This window comes from Phyllostomus hastatus, unplaced genomic scaffold, assembly GCF_019186645.2.
Source record: "Phyllostomus hastatus isolate PE091 unplaced genomic scaffold, TTU_PhHast_1.1 phas_scaffold_760, whole genome shotgun sequence".
In the NCBI taxonomy this organism is placed as follows: Eukaryota; Metazoa; Chordata; class Mammalia; order Chiroptera; family Phyllostomidae; genus Phyllostomus; species Phyllostomus hastatus.
The window spans coordinates 4,431-24,150 of NW_025334040.1; the positions used below are offsets into that span (position 1 = coordinate 4,431).

Genomic DNA, 19,720 nt, shown 5'->3' on the forward strand with positions numbered 1-19,720 from the left:
CAAGGCACCGTGGGCTCCCCAGGCCTCCCTTGTGCCCTCTCAGTCCTCTGGGGGCCCTGATGTTTCAGTGTTTATACAAATGCACTCCCCACTGGGTTCTAAGGTGAACAGTTAGCAGAGATCACTTTTACCCCCTCTAGGGGGCAGGCCAGGGGACTGAGGAGGAAGGGCTGAGTGCCCAGCTTCTTTTAGCTGCTTCTCAGGTCAGAAAATTATCCCTGGACTCTCACACCCCTGATCACCGTCACCTCCCTGGGGTCTGACCCAAAGCCTCCAGGCCGGGCGTCTGTCCTGGGATGGCTCAGCAGGGCTGCGGGCCTTCCAGGAGCCTGGACACAGGGCTGAGCTGGGCCCTCTGAGACGCAAGTGACAACTCTTGACTCAGCAGGTGCAGGGCCATGGTCCCGACCTCTTCCCCCTCCTCCTTCACCCCCTCTCTGTGTCACCATGCATGTACAAGTGTCCATTGTCACGTTTCATTAGACGTGGTTCCGTGGGGTCAGGATGCATGTGCGGTGCCTCTGGTGTGATGGGTTCCTTGTTCAATGGGCTCCTGCTTCGGGCGATTCACACCAGCTCCCAGTCTCACCCACACTGGTGTGTGTGTCCCTTCCTCCGCGCCCCTCTCCACACAGACTCGCTCTGTGGGCTGTCCACTGTTTGGTCCTTCTAAAATGTTGCATCAGGGCTTTAACTGACCTGGGAAAAGCTCCAGAAATCCACCTGACTGAGACCCCAGCTTCAGGCCCCATGTGCTCTGTGCGGGTCCCCAGACCCCTGGACTTCACATAGGTCGTGACCTCTGGGTACCAGACATTGCGGTCTCTCCTTTCAGGCTGAACTTGTTCCTGACCAAGGACAACCTGGTGACCAGAGCTGGACCTGAGCAGGGAGAATCCCTCTTCACTCATGACCTCCTAAAGTGTCTGTGCTGCTCCAGGCAGGGACCAGAGCTTCTGCCTGTGCCCTCTTCCCCTGAGATGGCCCTGAGCAGAGCAGCTGCAGCTCCTGGGACCGAGAGCACCTGCAGGTGGGAATAAGAGGCAGAGGGTAGCAGGTCACGGTGTCCCTTTCCTTTTCAGAGGTCCCTTCCAACAGTGAGGTGATGTGCATTTCAGGTAAAGCACTCAAAGGTGCCTGTCAGGGTCCAGGAGTGACGCTGTGTGATTCTGACTGTCACAATGTGGTCATTGGGTCTCAGGAGACAGATGGAACTTCCTGAAGTGCCTGCACTGGGCCTTGGAACTGAGGATACCAGGGCTGGTCTCCCTCTGAGGGAGCCTAATAGTCAGCCTCGTCCTCAGCCTGAGCCTTGCTGATGGTCAGGGTGTTCCAATCCTCTGAGTCAGAACTAGAGAATTGGTCTGGGATCACTGAGGGCCGATTGTTGTCACCATACAGGACTGTTACAGCCCCAGCTTCTGCCCAGGCTGCTCCTGGATGCAGCTCTGCTGCCCCCTGCTGGTGGGAGAACTCAGACCTGGAGCTTAAGGCTTGCAGGTCACCCAGAGTGCTTGTCACCTGAGAGAGTGTGACCCCTGCCTTGTGCAGCTCTGCTCTGAGAGGTCACAACAGGTTCACAGGAAGGTGGGAGGTGCAGTTGATGGTCTCCTCCACACGGGTTTGAGGAATTTGGTTGTGATGTGTGTTGGAGCTGCTTTCTTTATGTTTTAGGTGCTGGGGTGTGTCGGGTTTCTTAGATCTGTGGGTTCCTAATGCTCATCAAAACTAGAACGTTCTGGTCCATGTTTCTTCAAACATTTTTCCTTTCTATCCACCCCACCCTTCACATGTGTTCAGGATCCCAGGCAGCCGTCAGATCCCGCGGCCTCAGGAGCTCAGAGCAGGAGGACAGTTCTGGGGACTGATTCAGAGCCGTGGGCCCGTGAGTGACACAGCCTCCATCACGTGGACATGCAGTGTCCTTCACCGCTGCGTGGATGTCTCCCCCTGTGTCCTTCATTCAGGCCCTGTGTCCCTACTCACACCCTGGCCTTGAAATCCCCAGCATATCCTGGTCCTGCCGGCCCTGAATGCACTGCTGTCCCGCCCTCTGCAGAGCTGGCTGAGGGTGGGGAAGAGGGGGAATCCTGGGGATCTCAGACCTGGGGGCCTGAGTCAGACCAGCTCATGGCCTTGTCTCTGGGTATATTTGGGGGTGAAAGAGAGTGTGACACAGTCAGTGGTTTTTGTCTCACTTCCCTGCCTGCTTGTGTCACTGTGAGCATAACCACTGTTGTCCCACACTGCACAGTAATAGTCAGCCTCGTCCCTCAGCCTGAGCCCCGCTGATGGTCAGGGTGTTCCAGTCCTCTGACTCAGAACTAGAGAATCGGTCTGGGATCCCTGAGGGCCGATTGTTGTCACCATAGACGACTGTTACAGGGGCCTGGCCTGGCTTCTGCTGTAACCAGGAAGGATAAGTAATTTTTAAGGCCTCTGCCTGGCAGTTGATGCTGGTCGTCTGTCCCAAGGTCACAGACACTGCTGAGGACTGAGTAACTTCAGAAGAGGCCACCAAACCTGTAAGAGAGGACAAGAGAGTGAGTGTGAAGATGAGGGTCTCCTTCCTGGACGGCGCACACCCTGCAGCATCCCCTGTGCTGAGTGAATGTCAGGGCCAGGTTGCTCCTGGTTTCTTTAGGATCTTAGCCTTGGGAGTCAGCACCTGTGCAGAGAGTGAGGAGGGAGAGCAGGAGAGGGGTCCAGGCCATGGTGGAGAAGCCCCAGGATCTTCCTCTGACCCACAGCTGACGATGTGGCTTCGGGGCCTGTCTTATCCTGCATAAGGGGCTCCATGCAAATCCACTTCCTTCCCCTTGTGGCCTTGCTGAGTGGCACCCGCTGGGCAGAGAGCAGCTGGGGCCAGTGGAGGGTTTAAAGCTGGGTCCTCATGTCCAGGTCTGCGCCCGGGTTGCTCAGAGCTCTCTGTGGTGTTCAGGGGACAGTGCTGACCCCCTAACCAGCCCCTGCACCCACAGGTGGGCTGAGTCTTCTCTCTGGTCTTAGGGAGAAGGCTCAGTCCCCTCCAGTGATGAGATCACAGTGCAGTGTGGGGTGGGGGTGCTGGAAACAGGACCAGTAGGGACAGTGGTCAAGCTGGTGTCAGAGGCTGGATTTGCTCCAGGACACAGTGACACTGGTCACGTGTCTCTGGGGGAGTTTTTATTATGTTTTTGAAAAATTAGAAAATCTTTTGCATCTTGGTCTTGGCAAAAGATCTTGGACTTCATAGGAATCCTTGATATGTAAAAAGAAAGAAAATAAGTGGAAACCTTTTAAAATTAAAAAGTTTGTCCTACAAAAGGCCCTTGTGGAGCTAATTTAAGAAAACAATAAAGTGGGAAAAAACACTTGGCAATCCCAACCCATCAAGGAACCATGTGTATAAAGTTCCAAAAGTAATACGCTAAGCAAATAGCCCTGGCCAGGGGGCTTAGTTGGTTGGAGCATCATCCTCTGATCATAAGGTTGTGGGTTTGATACCCTGTCTGGGGGGATTACAAGAGGCAACCAAATAATGCTTCTTTCTCTCACTGTTGTTTCTCTCTCTCCCTTCCTCTGTGTGCCTTTGTCTGTCACTAAAAGCAATGAAAAAAAAAGTCCTTGGGTGAGGAAAGTAAAGAAAGAAAGAAAGGAAGAAAGAAAGAAAGAAAGAGGAAAGAAAGAAAGAAGAAGAAAAAAAGTGTATAAGAATAAATACATGTTCACACACCCACAAACAGGAGGATCCAAATTTTTAAAAATATCTGTAGATCTGATCCAACACTTCACCAACAAAGAAGATGCACATGTGAAAATAGGCACCTGAAGATCTGGTCACCACCACAAGTCACTAAGGTGATGAACACGACAGACAGATACAGAGGCACACACACCACGTGGAACAGGAAGAAAGTGGAGGAAGGGGTGCGTGACACGGGGTCAGGTAAGACAGGGTCAGCTGCTCTGGAGGGATGACACAGAACATGACTAACAGGGAGAAACCCAGATTTCACCAGAGTGACAGACAGACAGACAGACAGAGGCAGAGAGTGACAGTCTGAGAGAAGCAGAATGCACCAAGGGAAGGGGACAGCTCACCACACACACTCTCACTTTCGGCCCAGCCTGCGTGTCACCCCCTCAGCCACATCCCCTCCGGCTGCCTCCAAGGGCAGGTCCTGGAACCTGTGTCAGCTGCTCCGTGGAGTTACTGTCAAGAGCTCAGCAGGCTTTAATTATTCCCCTACTGTACCAGTGACACCGTGTGATGTGGTTCTGGTAAAAAGGTTCTGGTATTTCAGTTCCTGGGAAAGTCAGTAGAATATCAACACATCCTGTCACCATCCCCCCCCCCACAGATGCGGCTGAGTCCAGTGACCCACAGGCAGAGACTGGAGGTAGGAGGTGGTCAACGTATTTTCGACCACAGGATTCCCATCCCCCGTGTCCCAGTGGACATTGTCCTGGCCTGTCCCTAGAAAACTCCCGTGGGCAGACGTGGAGCCTTCCTTGGCACCACAGGCTGAGAGTCTGGCACAGCTGGGGGACCCAGCCTGTGCTCCACGCGAGTCCTACCCCCAGACCTCCCAACAGGCACCCAGTTCCCTCCCGACCCAGCTCTGCTTCCAACTCGGCATCAGGTCTCTCAGTCCTGCCTCTGCTCAGGGACAAATGCTTCCTGTCAGACCTCAGTCCTGACAGTGCTCCTGCTTCACTCCCAGGTGTCCTGAGTCAAAACAGGCAGTGTTGCCACTTCCAAGGTCAACCCTGGAACACCAAGGTCTACGTTCATTCCTTGAGAAGAACCCCAAGATGGGAGCAAAGGCCAGATGGCACCTGGGGCCAGGCATCTCAGCCCAGCCACTCGCTCAGGGTCATGTTCCTGCCTGGGCTGCTCGGGTGTCACAGAGTCCTGCCTACAGCCTTTGATTGGGGTAAACAGGGCATTGCTTTGTGAAAATGACCTGCACTGTGACTATACCTGAGATTTTCAAATGGTGATTTGAGGAGGAAGTACAGGACGATGGGATTTGCAGGGGAAGATGTAAATGTCTCAGGGTCCTGGCCAAGGACAGGGAGCAGCTTAGCCCAAGTCCCAGTGGGGGAGAGGATGGGGGATGGAGGTGTGGGCCTCACTCCTCTTTGGTCTGTGTCTCTGCAGCTTCTGTGAAAAGGCTGTTGTGTGTGTGGCTCTCACCACAGACATAGTCAGTCTCGTCCTCAGACTGGAGGCTGGAGATGGTTAAGTAGCAGTTGGCCCCAGAGCTGGAGCCCGAGAAGTCATCAGGGATCCTGTCCCCCTTCTTCTGGCTTCCATCACTCTTAATGTACATCACGTACAGAGAGCCATTTCCCAGTCTCTGTTGATACCAGGGAATGGTGTAGCTGCTGTGCTCACTGCTGAGGGTGCATGGGGGCTGGGTCAGCACAGGTGCAGCACAGAGACCTGCAGACACAAAACACGGAGATGATGCCCAGGCACCCAGACTGGACAGACGCCCCTTGGGACTGGGCTTAGAAGGAAACTGTTGGGGAGTGGGACCCCTGTGTGTCCAGGGATAGTCTGACCTGTGGAGAAAACCAGGGGAAGGAGGGAGAAGGGAGCCCAGTCCATGGTGGGAGGGGCTTCCAGGAGCTCTGCCCTGAGGCTGCCCAGCTGGCCCTGGCCTCTCCAAGTCCCTGTCTTATCCTCTGTCCATTGTAGCTCAACAGGGAGGAGCATGAATGCAAATGTGTCTCAGATCTTCTCTCAACCTCAAGCCTGACAATCTCCTGCTGGTAATTTCCAGAGGAGGAGGATGGTCCAGGTGTTGGTATCATTAAGAGTTGATTTTACCCAATAAAACTGTCTCCAAAGAAGCATCAGTCACACCCTTTGCACTGAGCACAGCCCAGGGTCTTGCACTATCAGAGATCCCCAGGCAAGACCCACAGTGCCCCCTGGTGCCCCCAGGATGAATGTCATTCTCTATGCGAGTAGCTCAACCTACTGACTACTTTGGAGGCCTTAATAGGTGTCACATGGTTGGTGAGTGTTTGACCTGCACCCCTCACCAGACATCATAATTATCCAGCATCATCCTTCTGCTAATGTTCTGTCCAAAGCAGGGGGCCATCCTTGCAAGGTTATGATTTCCCCAGAGTCCCCCAGACAGTGATGCTGAGTCAAGGCTCCAATCCAGGGATGCAGGAGCTGGACCTCAGGGCCTGACCTGTGAATCCCCTCCCTGCTCAGCCCTTCTCCATGTGCCTTATCCTGTTCCTCTCCTGTCCCACGTCCCCGTCTCCTGAGTCCCTGAGTCACAGCCCTGCCTTCTGTGTGCAGGTGCTCCGTCCCCCTGAGTCTGCTCTGAAGTGCGCTCAGATTTTTTCGGTGTTGGAATCTGTGTTTCCCAGTGAAACCCGGGTCTCTTTGTGCACGGAGGTGGGGCTACGTCCACCACCAAAGACAACACAGTGAGACATTGGGGATCAGGCTGGGATCCTTGGGAGAATTGGTACAGAATGCCTTTGTGACATTGTCAAGGCCATTGAGTTTGCATGACTATTAGGATAGGAGGAGAAATCTTTTAATATTAATAAATATGATTGCCAAGGCACATTGTGGCCTAATATCAGAAACAAATGTATTTGTTTTCACACCAGTACTGCTGAGAATCAAATGTAATTAGTTCACCTGGGAAATTCTGGAGGCCTTGTCCTTGGAGGTGATGGTGCAGCCCGGCTGTGACTCATGTGCACAGACAGACAGACAGACCCCTGACTCACTCCCTGAGTTTGGTCTGAGAGACAGTGGAGAGGGGACAAGTGTCTGGTGCCTGAGACACGCCCCCCCACTGTCCCCAGCTGAGGGGGACCACAGAAGCTCCTCTCTGCCCTTCCCACCCCCGGGGTGTCCATTCCTCACATCACACCTCAGGGTCCCCCATGGGGGCCCGCTGGCCCCTCCTGCAGGCCAGTGCTCACACCTTTGCTGTGGGTCTCCTGACCCCCTGGGAGGTCAGCTGTGAGTGCCATCCTGGAAGATTTCATCTTCAAACCATGACCTGTGCTTGTGAGTTAGGCAAATGTATCCCGCTGTGGGAAATAGCAACTGACACTAAATCAGTAAAATCCATCTAGTACCCTCCTTCCCTCTAGATCTCTGCACAAAATGTAACCTTATGACTTGTGTTGATGTTTATGGGAATGATCTGCCCACTGAAGGGGTTTCTTGTAGCAACAACTATTTACAAATGTAGATAGACTGTGTCATTCTTTACACTAGTAATAAAAATGTGCTCCATGGCTCAGAATCATGTTTAAAATTGTTCTTGTATTTAATATCTGGTCCTTGAGGATAGGAGTACTGTGAACACGATATAATAATTTCCTCATTTTGTCCTCAATATTTCTGGTTTAGTTGGCAAGTGAAGCAGACATTCCCCCCCCAGTGATGTCTGGTCACAGGATCCCTGCCCTCCTCATGTTCTGGTGGCTGCAAGGATGCACTACAGGGTCAGTGACATTGTCCTCTGCCCGCAGCCCAACGAGGACACGTCTCCCATCTGACCTGCTCTGACCAATGTGGTGTCCACCAGCCACATGCACCTACTGAGGATGAAATGTGGGCGGTTCCAGTAGGAGGTGCTGTAGTCGGAAACACCCACCAGATTTTAAGATTTATTATGAAATAATGTAAAATTATCCACATTTTAATATTTAATTTGTACAGAAACATTTCCACTAACAGAATTAAACAGAATGTATCCTGTAAATTAATCCCACCCATTTCCTGTCCTCCAGCTGTCACAAGGCCTGAGTCACACCCAGAGACAGTGCTCAACCGGGAGACAGTTCCCTGCCACCATCCTGCTCCCAGGGAGGGCCGAGCTGAGAGCAGCCAGGGGCCTGCAGCTGTGATGGGTGGGCGAGTGGGACCCGACTGGGCACCAGGGGGTCTCACAGTGTCTGCTGCACTGGTCGGCTCCATTCAGAGTCCTGGGCGGCCTCGGAGCCCGGGCCTCAGGAACTCAGCTGAGCTGGCAGCTCTGGGGATGAATCCAGAGCATTTTCACAGGGAGCAGCCCAGTCACGATAATATGGATTGCAGGTCCGTCACTTCTGGACACAGGACTCAAGAAGGCTGTCCTTTTGTGAGGCCCTCTTTTTGGAATTGAGTCTGTTGCACAGACACATCAGGACAGCCTGGTCCTGCCAGCCCTGAATCCAGTCCTCATCCACCCTCTGCACAGCTGCCTGAGGCTGCGAGGAGGGGCCACTGGGAGACCTGAGAAAGGGAACCTGGGCCAAGGCTGCTCATGGCTTTGTCTGCAGTCCTCCTGGGGCCTGAGGAGAGTGTACACAGACTGAGGTTTTTGTCTCACTTCCTCGTCTGCCTGTGCTACTATGAGTATTAGTACCACTGCTATATGCTGCACAGTAATAGTCAGCCTCGTCCTGGGCCTGGGCCCCGCTGATGGTCAGGGTGGCCGTGTTCCCCGAGTTGGAGCCTGAGAACCGGTCAGGGATCCCTGAGGGCCGTTTGCTATCCCTGTAGATGACGGTTACAGGGGCCTGGCTGGGCTTCTGCTGGTACCAGTCAACATTTTTACCTCCAATGTTGTCTCCCCCACAGGTGATCCTGGCTGTCTGTCCTGGCTGCACTGACATCGAGGGTGGCTGTGTCACCTCATAGGAGGCCACAGACCCTGCAAGAGAGAAAAGGAGAGGTGGGCTTAAGGATGAAGGACCCCTTCCCAGGAAACCCGGGCCTGCCCTTGTTGGAGAAATCTACATGGATTCTGAGACTGGGCCATGAGTCTCACCCCAAGTGTCCCACTGATGTAGCTGACCCATGAAGCCTGTGAAGAAATGGGGACCCTCCTGTCTGGTTCTCCTGGCAGGTGCAGCCCCTCATGCTCCCTGAGACCAGTGAGCACAGTGGAGGGAACGGCACCCCCATCCCCTCATCCTGCAGCTGGGTCAGGGGCACCTGAAGCTCATAGGCTGAGGTCAGAATCAGGGTCAGGCCTGTCCAGACCCCTGGGGTTGGAGGAGGTTGAGAGTCTGGGTGCAGCACCTGTGCAGTGAGCGAGGAGGCCAAGGAGGAGAGGGGTCCAGGCCATGGTGGAGGTGCCCTGCTTCTGCTCCCTGAGGCCCCAGGCTGGGCAGCTCTCCTCCCAGGCCTCTCTTATCCCCTTGCTGGAGAGACAGCTGCTGGGTATGCAAATCAGCCAGGGCTCAGGGGAGCTGCCTGAGGAGCTGTGTGGCTCCTGATGGGGGGCTCAACCTGGGAGACTCAGGGAAGGGCAGGGTGGTCCCTGCAGACCCCACCTCATTCCCAGGGCATCCAGTTCATCCCCTGGTGCCACAGCATGGACTGACATCTCCACCCCAGACTGTCTCATGGCCTCACTCCTGGGCTGGCCTGGTCCCAGCAGAGCTCAGAGGTGATGTCTGTCCACAAGTTCTGCATCCACTATAGAGGGTTAACTGTAGCGGTGATGATATGAGCCTGCGGTCTCAGCAGGTCCCACCCCAGTGACAGTGTGTGAGCATCAGAGCCTGAAGGACATCCCCCCTTGCTCAGGGAACATGCAGCACTTGGAGCCCCTGAGATGCTGTCAGTTTTTAACTTGGTTCCAACTCCTGGGACAGGTGACAGATGCTGTGCCCCATGTCCCCAGTTTGCACCAGTGCCAGGGTCAGCCCCAGTGCTAGAAGAGGTGTGACAGTTACAGAGTGTGAGCACAAATGGGGTGTTCAGGACAGGAATGAATTACCCTGACCTGTGATGGTAAAACAGGCCAATTGTACAAGAACCCAATCTGAGAGACTCACAGTCAGTATGTTATGTCATCAGTGTCAAAGGTGATAATGTAGAAAACATACCACTCTTTTTAAAAATGGGACATACTGGTTAATATTTCTCTGTTTTACCACAATATTTTCATTGTTAATAAAGGGATAGAGAGTCCAAAACATAAATTATAATAATCCCCCTGCATGGTAGAATTCCTCAGGCCCCGGCCCTCCCAGTCTCCAGGAGGCTTTGGCAGGTGGTCTCTGCTGCCCCCTGGTGGCCTCCCCACACTGGCTGCTGGAGGAGCAGGTGTGTGGTCTGTCCAGGTGCAGAGTCTGAACCCACTGCTCAGGTGGTAATTCCCTGATCCAGGGACTGAGGGTCCCAGGGGGGATTGGTATTCTCTCCATAACTACTGTCGGCATCAAGACCAGGCACAGGAGGCTCAGATCACCCATGGAAGTACAAATAGGCTCATTGGGAGGAGGAGAGGGCCGGCCCACCTGAAGCATCTCTGACATATCCCTTGGGTGGCAGTGTTCCTGGGTGTGGTTCTGGGGACAGAGGACTCAGAGGCTGCCTCTCCCTGATGCCCACTGCTAGTGCAGGTTGAAAACAGGGCGCTGGTGGCAATTGCCCCAAAGACTGAGACAGGAGACACTCATCCAGCAAATGGTGATTCGGCCCCACTCTGCCTGCCAGACACTGCGTCCTGGGTGAGACATGTGAACGGGACCAGTCCTGCCTCAGAGATGCCAGTGTGCACATGGGGGCACACAGTGGACATGCTGGTGTGGGTGACACAGCACAGTCACCGCGAACTTCTACTTGTATCTTGTCTGCCTTCCTCATAACAGCAGATGCTAGTTCTTCCCTGGTCTCTGTTGGCTGTTGTTGAATTTTGGTGCCTTGCTGATTACTGGACGTGTCACTCAGCTGGATGCTTTCCCTAAGAACTTTGGCTCTTGTGAAGGAATGGAACAGACTAGATTTGTGCAGCTCCTGTCCCCTTGACCCTGGGAGTGACAGCTGAACTGCAGCGGACACGCCGAGGTCCCTCTGCAACAAGGGTGAGAGCAGAGCCTCCATTGGCCAGATGTAGGTAAAGAAAGTGAGAGGGACTGGGGACCTCAGAGGGCTGGTGATGTCTGCGGAACACCCACTGGCGCCTGGACTTATTGCAGGTGGAATTGAGGCTCCTGTCTGTTCACGTCTGTCCTCCCACAGGCAGGAGCCATGCATCTGGGAAGCAGAGGGTGGACAGGGGAGAAACACTGCTCGCTACCATCCCCGGGGGCCACCAGCAAGGCTTTTCCTCCGCATCCCCGATACTTTATGGTCTGCATGATGCATGAAATTAGCAGATGAGGCTCTTCCAAGGCCCCTCCTGACTCCTCCTGACAGTGAATCATTGGGCAAAATTGGGGTGTTGTCTGAGGTGGGAGGATTGCGTTCCTTCCACACACAGGGGTAAGCAGGGGATGAATGGAATGAAGGGGACCCTCCATTACTCCCTGTGTCTGTGATCACAGTTATAAAATCACAACAACCCCACTCTGCAGGGCCAATAATGAACCAACACCTTCCAGAATGAAGGTGTGGTCAATACACCTGACATGAGATCACGACCAGCTATGGTATTGGCTGAGGGCAATGGGCATATGGAGTGGGTAGGGGAGAAGGTAATTGTAAGTACCAGCTCTGACTGCAGGGTGGTTGTGGAAATGAGGATTATAGAAGTATCAATATTTCTTTCTTATATTAATAATGCATACGTTTGGATACATATTAATCATATATTTTTGTTAAAGTTACCCTGTGTCATTCCATTTTTATTTAACACGAGACATGTTATCAGTAGCCAACTTTATATCTCAATATTGAAGTTATAAAGTATCAATACAACTGGGAGACACCAGCAAATAAAAAGGTATTTTGTATTCCCTTGAGGGAAAGGCTGAGCATGTTTGTGGTTGTTCATGGGATAGTTTCATCATATTTGGTGGGAACATGACTATGGTTATATTTCTCAGTTTGGAAATTGTGTGGGTTGTGGAGATGTGAGCGGTATTTGTGGTGACAAGGGGTGGACTGTGCTGGTTTATTAAGTGTCCGTGTTGACAAGCGCAACTGTATTTCACAGAATTATTTTCTCTGTATATTTGTGGGTAGGGTGGGCATAAAAAAGAGTTTCTTATGCAGATTCAGAGGGCAGAAGAGAAGCAGCACCCACAGTGAAGCTCACACCGTGGGGGTGTATCTGCTGGATCACTTCGTAGGAGGAGACGACAGCCCCGGTTTCCTTGGAGTCACTTCAGGATGGCACCGCCTCTCCCCCTGCCTCTCCCCCTGTCTCTCCCGCTGTCTCTCCCGCTCTCTCAGAGCCCATGGCTCCTACTGCGCTGGACTCTCTTGCATTCTGTAAAAAGCACAGGGAACAATCAGCTCTATCTGGGGACAGTGACTTGTACGTGGTGGATTTAGGTGAGAACCAGAGCTCTGTGGGTGTCCAGGGGCCACCTCAGTCCCCGAGGACCGTTTTTGGGATAGCAGGCCTCCGGGCCTGGGTTCCCCAGGAGCAGACCGTGAGATGGAGAGCGGCGTGTGCAGGAAATCTGGAAGAAGTGAGGGAGGGGAGGCTGGGGGGAAGGAGAAGGTGGCACCCAGGAGGTTCCTCCAAGGCCTGAGGATCCTCCAGGGGGCTCTAAAGCTGTCATCTTTTTGTCGCCCTAACTGAGGCAGGGCCTTGGGTCCTTGGCCCCAGGCAGTCATCAGAGTGTCCTCTCCAAGAAGGGCATGGAGGTCTGGAGGTCAGACAGCTGAAAACGTGGCCTAGTGACCACCATATGGAAATACAAGGATAATGACCATGGGTGGTGATCTCCTTTTTCCTGTGCCCTCGGTCCCCAGGTCACACCCAGACCCAGACAACATCAGGACAGCCCCGTCCTGCCAGGCTTGGATCCCCTCCTGACCCACCCTCTGCAGAGCAGGCTGGGTCCTGAGGTCTGGGGATCTGGGCCAAACCTGTGCATGACCGCGGCCACATTTCTCCTGGGGCTGGAGGAGACTGTGACACAGATGGGGAAGGGGTTTGTGTCTCACTTCCCCATCGGCCTGTGTCACTGTATCACCACTGCTGTCCCATGACTGACAGTGATAGTCAGCCTCGTCCTCGGCCTGAGCCCTGCTGATGGTCAGGGTGGCTGTCTTCCCCGAGTTGGAGCCAGAGACTTGGTCAGGGATCCCCGAGGGCTGCTCGCTAAACTTATAAATGACCGGCACAGGGGCCTGGCCTGGCTTCTGCTGGTACCAAGATGCGATTTGTTCCCTATTAAATCTCAGAGCAAATGACTGTGGCCGTCTCTCCCAAGGCCACTGACACCGAGGATGGCTGGGTCAGCTCGTAGGAGGCCACAGAACCTGTCCGGGAGGAGAGGAGAGAAGGCTTGAGCACAAAGCATCCACATCCAGGGGGTCCTACCCCGAGGTTGTGCCTGGGTTGAGTTCTGGCTTTGGAAAAGGATCAGCGCAGGGCCTTGTGGGGGCTGAGCTTGCAGGCAGAGCCAGGGGGCAGCGCCTGTGCAGGGAATCAGGAGGGACAGCAGGACAAGTGTCCAGGCCATGGTAAAAATGCCCCAGACTCTTCCTCTGAGCTCGCAGTCGGGGATGGGGCCTCAGGGTCTCTCTTATCCTCTGGAAGGGGGCAAGGATACTCTTGCAAATCTACTTCCTCCTTCCTTGTGGCTGATGGGTGTCTCCCTGTGGAGTAGCAGAGGGCTCACTTAAAGGAAGCTGCTGCATGGGCCCTATTCCTAGGGCTTGCACCCAGACCTCCAGGGCTGTGTGTGGTGTTGAGTGAGACAGTGCTGAGCCCTGATCCAGCACCTGCACCCACCCTTTAGGCTGAGTCCTGGGCCCTCCCTGTGGGCCCCGAGAGCACCCGCAGCCCTCCCCTCTGGTGATGGGATCAGCCGTGGGGCTGAGGGTCAGGGAGTGGTTGAAGCAGGAGCTTGTGGAGACAGTGGTCATGCAGGTGTAGGTGAGGCCAGAGTCCCTTGATCAGATACAGAGAAATTGCTCATGTTCCTGTCAGGCCGTCCTTTCCTTATGTTTTAGGAAGAGAACATTGGAGAACCCTTTGGCATCCAGGGCTAGGCAAGGGTTTTTCAATGATGTCAGAGCTTGGTTTGTAAAGGGAATGATGAATACACTGAACCTCATCAAAGTATCTTTTGCTTTGCAAATAATTCTAAAGAGGATAAAGAAAACCCAAGAAACAGAAAATATTGGAAACCACATACCCAGTGAATGTGCATTTGGAGACACGGGTCGCTCGTGCACAGCTGAGGGGAATGTGAAACAGCAGTCACTCTGGAAAGAGTTTGGCAGCTCCTCAAAAAACTAAAGCTGCGGCTCCTACACAGCCCAGCAGTCATGCTCCTCCTGGGCATTTATTTAAGAGAAATGATGACCTAGGTTCCCAGAGAAGATTTTGCTGGTGGAAATGGGGTTCTTTCACAGAGTTGCAAGGGAAGCATTCCAGAGACCCAGGAAAGGGAGGCTGTGGTTTCAGGGTAAGATGGATGGGGGTGGAAACAGAAGACGGCCCTCAGGTTTCCAATGCCCCATCTGTGCCCATCCCGCTGTGGAAAAAGTCCAGTCTTGTCTTCCTCAAGCCCCCAAACAAAAGCCAAGGTCCAAAATTTCTGCGCAATTGGTTCAGTCCAGGCTTTGTCACTGTCCTCATACAGGGGCTTAGTCAGTGTTTCTGGCTGCGCTCTGGCAGCTGTGTGCCCAGGCCCGTGTTTGGAGTCTGCACAGCTGGCAGGCGACTGATGGCTACTGGGCTCGGGTCCTTGCTGTAGAGAAAGAACTTCTTTGTTAAGCTGGGGTTATGTTAACTGGGGCTTGGGAAGGACCAAGTGCCCTTTCAAACTAACCAATCAACATCCCAGTCTCTTGTGGGCTTTTGCTGGGTCCTCCCCCAACCAATCCATTTTCTAGCTCTTCTAGGCCTCTGTGTCCCTTATTCAGTCTGATCCTTTCCCCAGGCTAGAGTCTTCCCCCTTATAGTCACATCCCAGATCCTACTGAGTGTGCCTCAAAGTAAGACCTTCTCCTGCACCATCGTGGCCTCTACTGGCCATGTATCCAGGAGAGGAATTTCTTCTGCTGTTTGTATTCCTCTCTGGATAATGACCAGTAGAGATCCTCCTTGCAGGTATGGGATTAAAGGTCCCCTAGGGGGTGTGTGAAGCTGTAGCTTCCTAGTGAGGCAGGCCCAGTACTTGATTCAGCTTCCCAGTACATCATGCTTCATAAAGTCTGATTTTCTTTGCTCCCTCCCTGTGTTAATATCTAACTACAAATGCTAACAAAGCTGCACGATGATGCTCATAGCACCCGTGTGCATAATGTTGCCCAGTGAGCGCAATCCACACGCTCTGCTTGGTGGACAGTTAAATAGACTTCGGTCTGCCCAGACGGTGGGACTCTGCTCAGCAGTGAGAGGAGGAGACTCTCGTGCAACAGTAATTTTGAGGAACCTCCAGGGGACTAGGGGGAGTCCAAAACTCCAAGCCCAAAAGGCCAAATACAGTAGGGCTCCATTTTCATTTCTATACGTCATGTCTGTGAAACAAGATTTTAGAAATCTTGTCCTTAGAATGAATCGGTGACTGCAAGGGGTGGTGGTCTCAGAGGGAGGAAGTGGGTGCTGTTACAAAAGGACAGCAGGAGGCATCCCGTGGTGGTGGAATGTTCTGTGTCCTAACCGCGGCAGTGGAGGCGTGAACCTACACCTGCTGCAGAATCACGTGAAACGAAACGCACACTCATGCAAACACGCACACAATGACCTAGCAATTCCTCTCCCAGGTGTTTACCCGAGTGAAATGAAAACTAATGACCAAACAAACACCTGTGAAAGGTTGTAAAGGGTTTATGTGAGGCTGAGAAAGAGTGGAAACTCGAAACTCCCAAATGTCATTAACTGGGGAGTGGATAAGCACCCTTAGGCTCACCTGTGTGGTGGAATTCCACTTTGCCATGAAAGGGAAAGAACCGTTATCACAGAACAACACGGACGGATCTCAGGAGACTGTGAAGAGTGAGGGAAACCAGAGCCACAGGGCTGCCTTGTATTGTGTGACCTCATTTGTGGGACTTTTGTGCAAAGAGCCACTTCTAAGGATAGAGGACGGACCAGTAGTGGTCAGGCGGCGGGGCGGGGAGAGGCTCTGACTGCCCAGGGGCCTGAGGGCTTTCTGGGCACTGGGGGAACTTGAAACATCCTGATGGTGGCAGCAGTTACTGCTCTGTTTGCCTTTGTCACAACCCACAGAACTGCTCACTAAAAATAAGCATTTCAGTGTATGCAAATTAAACTGAATTTCCATAAAAAAGAAAAGTAAACTGTGGCGGGTGAACACACCCTGGGCAGACTCTCCGGGAGAGTCGGAGTTCAGGAAGTCTGGAATAATCGGAGATCGCACTGCAGGGAGAGGCGCGGGGGGATCAGGCATCCTGCTGACCCGCGAGGCCGTCACAGCCATGCCCGAAGTAGAACTTGCACCCAAGTCAGTGACGGACTCAAAGCAGCAGTTTTGCTGTTTTTAAGGGGGAAAGCCCGGCAAACACGTCCGTGCGCGTTCACAGACTCACACACCGGCACAGAAAAGACGAGGAGGAAGGAATGCGTGACAAGGGAGCAAAGGGCAGGGGGCGAAGACGTACTGGCAGAACTACCCAGAAGGCGGCCGACTGGGCAGGAGCGCCCAGGCTGAATCGGACTGAGACGTGGGAGGAAACGGGCAGGGGGGTGGGGGGGGTGGGGGGGGCGGTGGGGGGGGAGGGGGAGGACTCCCACTGAGCGAGCTCTCACCCTTGTCAGCTCACCTGTCTCCAGGTGCGGATTCTGGGAATGGTTTCACCTGCTGCCTGGGTTTAATTGTCAACAGCTCCTCCGGTATGAGATATTCCCCACCTGTAAGAGTGACCCTGCCCAATGTCCACTCTGAGGGCCCTGCTAACGGCACAGAAACTAATTCCTTTGACGTGGACGTTGACTCCTAGTCCCAGAATCCCCCGGTGTCTGTGAATCCCTGTGGGGAACCGTCCGGGGGACAGTGACACTTGTCCTTCACACCGATCGGTGCTCTCCGACGACGGTGCTGACAGTGGTCTCACTGAGGTCCACCCCTTGCACAATGCTGACCACCAGAAATGCCCTGTCGGGGGCCCTTTCTCCCTCTGACCCGGGACGTGAAGTGGCAGCCCCCTCACCGGCTGGCACCATCTAAGCGCAGCCGGGCCCACCTGTATCTGCTCCCTCTGTACTCCCTGTCATCACTAACACAGGGCGTCCCTCTGTCCATCGAGGCCACTGCTGACTTTCTTCCACGTTACCAGCACCACGGGCCCCACGTGGACCTGGGTGAGGTGTGGTCCACACTCGGGTTGGGTTCATTCCCCGCAGTCCTCCGGACACGCTGTCCTGCAGTGTGGGAGGTGGAGGACACTCCGCCCACTAGAGGGCCCGTGGGAGCCTTGTCTGGGACAAAGTCCCTGTGTCCCTTGCAGAGAACACCATCTGACTGGAGGGGGGGGATGGGGAGGGTCCCAGGTCCCTGTGATCCAGCCCCCTTGGCTGACCGAGGTCACTGCAGGACTGAGCCTGAGTCCATGTCCTCCTGCCCGTTCTGCCCCTTGTCCTCTCCCTCCCCGGAGACCAGCCCCCCTTTTCCCTCCTGCCCCTTCGAGGTCACACAGGCCACTGGCAGTTCCTGGATCTTCATCTGAGAATCAGTCACCGGGGACCAGCCTGACATTTGGAGATCAGCCCTGAAATCCCAGCTCATGTCAGCATCCCTCCAACCACTGTGCACAACAGGCTGCTCCCTGACGGCTTGAGGCTGTGGCCGTGTGAGAGAAGGGTGGTGTTTCACTTTCCAGAAGAGATTCGGAGGAAATGAACACGTCCAGTAAACTTGCTCCCGAAATGTGTTTGAAGTGGAGCAACCACAGTGCTGAGATATAAGGGGATCAACATATTTTCATGTCAGTGTCCCCTGCCCACCATGCTGTCCCAGGGGACATGGCCCTCCACTGTCCCCTAAAAGGTCCTGTGGCCACATGTGAAGCCATCCTTGCCACCAGAGGCTAGGGTTCAGCACAGCTGGAGGACCCAGCCTGTGCTCCACCCAGGTCCTGCCCCAGACCTCCCAACAGGCACCCGCTTCCCTCCCGGACCCAGCTCTGCCCCCTACCACGGGGTCAGGTGTCTGTCCTGCCTCCGCTGAGGGACAAGTGCTTCTCCTGCCGAATCTCAGTCCTGACAGGACCCCTGTCATAAACCGTGTCCACTCAGAGTGTGGACATTCACTGCTGTGGCTTCCATGGTCACTGCTGAAAGTGCAGTCTCTACATTTTTCCCTGATCAGCACCCCACCTGGAGCACGGGGATCAATGGCTCCTGGGGACACAGTCATCTCAGCCGAGCCTCTCTCTCAGGGCGTTTTCCCTTCCGGCTGGGCAGCTCTCTCCCAGCGTCGTCCCCACAGGCCTATTTGAAGAAACACAAAGAATGCTGTCTTGTCCAAATGACCTAGATTATGAGCTGCATCTGCCTGTCCTTAGGGGTGTCCCCAAGAGGACGTGCAGGGTGATGGGAAAGTCAACCAATAAAGTCAGGGTTTCAGGGTCCTGGGGTGAGAGAGGAAGCATGTCAGCCAGAACCCACAGGGAGGTGGGAGAGGAGGAGGAAGGTTTGGGCCTCACTTCCCCTTTGCCTGTGTCACTGTGGCTTAACCAAATTGGCCACCAATATTATAGTCTGCACCACAGATATACTCAGCCTCGTCCTCAGACTGGAGGTTGGAGATGGTCAAGTAGCGGTTGGCCCCAGAGCTGGAGCCTGAGAAGCGATCAGGGATCCCATCCCCCTTGCTGTGGCTTCCGTCACTCTTAACATACATCAAATACCGAGGGGCCTTCCCTGGCTGCTGCTGAAGCCATGCAATGTAGTAGCTGCTGTGCTCACTGCTGAGGGTGCAGGTGAGCTTGGCCGAGGCTCCCAGGGAGGCAGAAGCAGACGGGGGTTGGGTCAGCACAGGAGCAGCACAGAGACCTGCAGACACAAAACACGGGGATGATGCCGAATGTACCCAGACTGGACAGATGCCCCTCGGGACTGTGCTTGGAAGGAAACTGTTGGGGAGTGGGACCCTTGTGTGCCCAGGGATGCCCTGACCTGTGGAGAAAACCAGGGGCAGGAGGTACAAGGGAGCCCAGTCCATGGTGGCAGGTGCTTCCAGGAGCTCTGCCCTGAGGCTGCCCAGCTGGCACTGGCTTCTCCAAGCCCCTGTCTTATCCTCTCTCCTTGCAGCTCAAGAGGGAGGAGCATGAATGCAAATCTGTTCGCCATTCCCCCCTCTGAGCCCTGAGCCTAACAGCCTCCTGCCGGTAATTTCCATATGTCAGAAGAAGGTCCAGGTGTGGGTTTCACTGTTAAGAATGTATTTTACCCACTAGAAGTGACTTCAAAGGAGCCTCAGTCATGCCCTTTGCACTTGAGCCTAGGCAAGGGCACTTAACCTATAAAGTTCCCTAAACAAGGACCCACAGTGTCCCCTGGTGTCCACAGGAGGAATATCATCCTACATGTGTAGCTAGTGCATCAGATGGCTACTTCTTAGAACTCAGTGCAGGGGTGTCAAACTCAATTTCACCTGGGGGTGGGTACAAGGCCCTTGAGGTTGCCTTCAAAGGGCCAAATGTAATTTTAGGACTGTATAAATGTAACTACTCCTTAACTAGCAGCAAGGAGCTTGGTACTGCTGCAGGGTAGAAACAAGATGCCTGGCTGGATAAAACAAGGTGGAGGGCCGGATTCGGCCCCAGGACCTGGCGTTTGCCACCTCTGACTTAAAGGATGGTGAGCCTTGGGGA

The 19,720-nt window shown here is 54.0% G+C and overlaps 1 pseudogene and 4 gene segments (V, D, J or C); all 5 read right to left on the reverse strand.

Moving 5' to 3' along the window:
* Nucleotides 1–2,260: 2,260 nt before the first annotated feature.
* On the reverse strand, nucleotides 2,261–2,738 carry LOC123811006. The segment is given in 2 exon segments: nucleotides 2,261–2,523; nucleotides 2,669–2,738. Coding segments are annotated over 2 exon segments (309 nt in total).
* Nucleotides 2,739–5,117: 2,379 nt separating this feature from the next.
* Nucleotides 5,118–5,599, reverse strand: LOC123810795. The segment is given in 2 exon segments: nucleotides 5,118–5,431; nucleotides 5,554–5,599. Coding segments are annotated over 2 exon segments (360 nt in total).
* Nucleotides 5,600–7,766: 2,167 nt separating this feature from the next.
* LOC123810786 lies at nucleotides 7,767–9,115 on the reverse strand. The segment is given in 2 exon segments: nucleotides 7,767–8,675; nucleotides 9,047–9,115. Coding segments are annotated over 2 exon segments (438 nt in total).
* Nucleotides 9,116–12,540: 3,425 nt separating this feature from the next.
* On the reverse strand, nucleotides 12,541–13,395 carry LOC123810796 (annotated as a pseudogene).
* Nucleotides 13,396–18,576: 5,181 nt separating this feature from the next.
* Nucleotides 18,577–19,106, reverse strand: LOC123810787. The segment is given in 2 exon segments: nucleotides 18,577–18,899; nucleotides 19,023–19,106. Coding segments are annotated over 2 exon segments (369 nt in total).
* Between the last annotated feature and the right edge of the window lie 614 nt (nucleotides 19,107–19,720).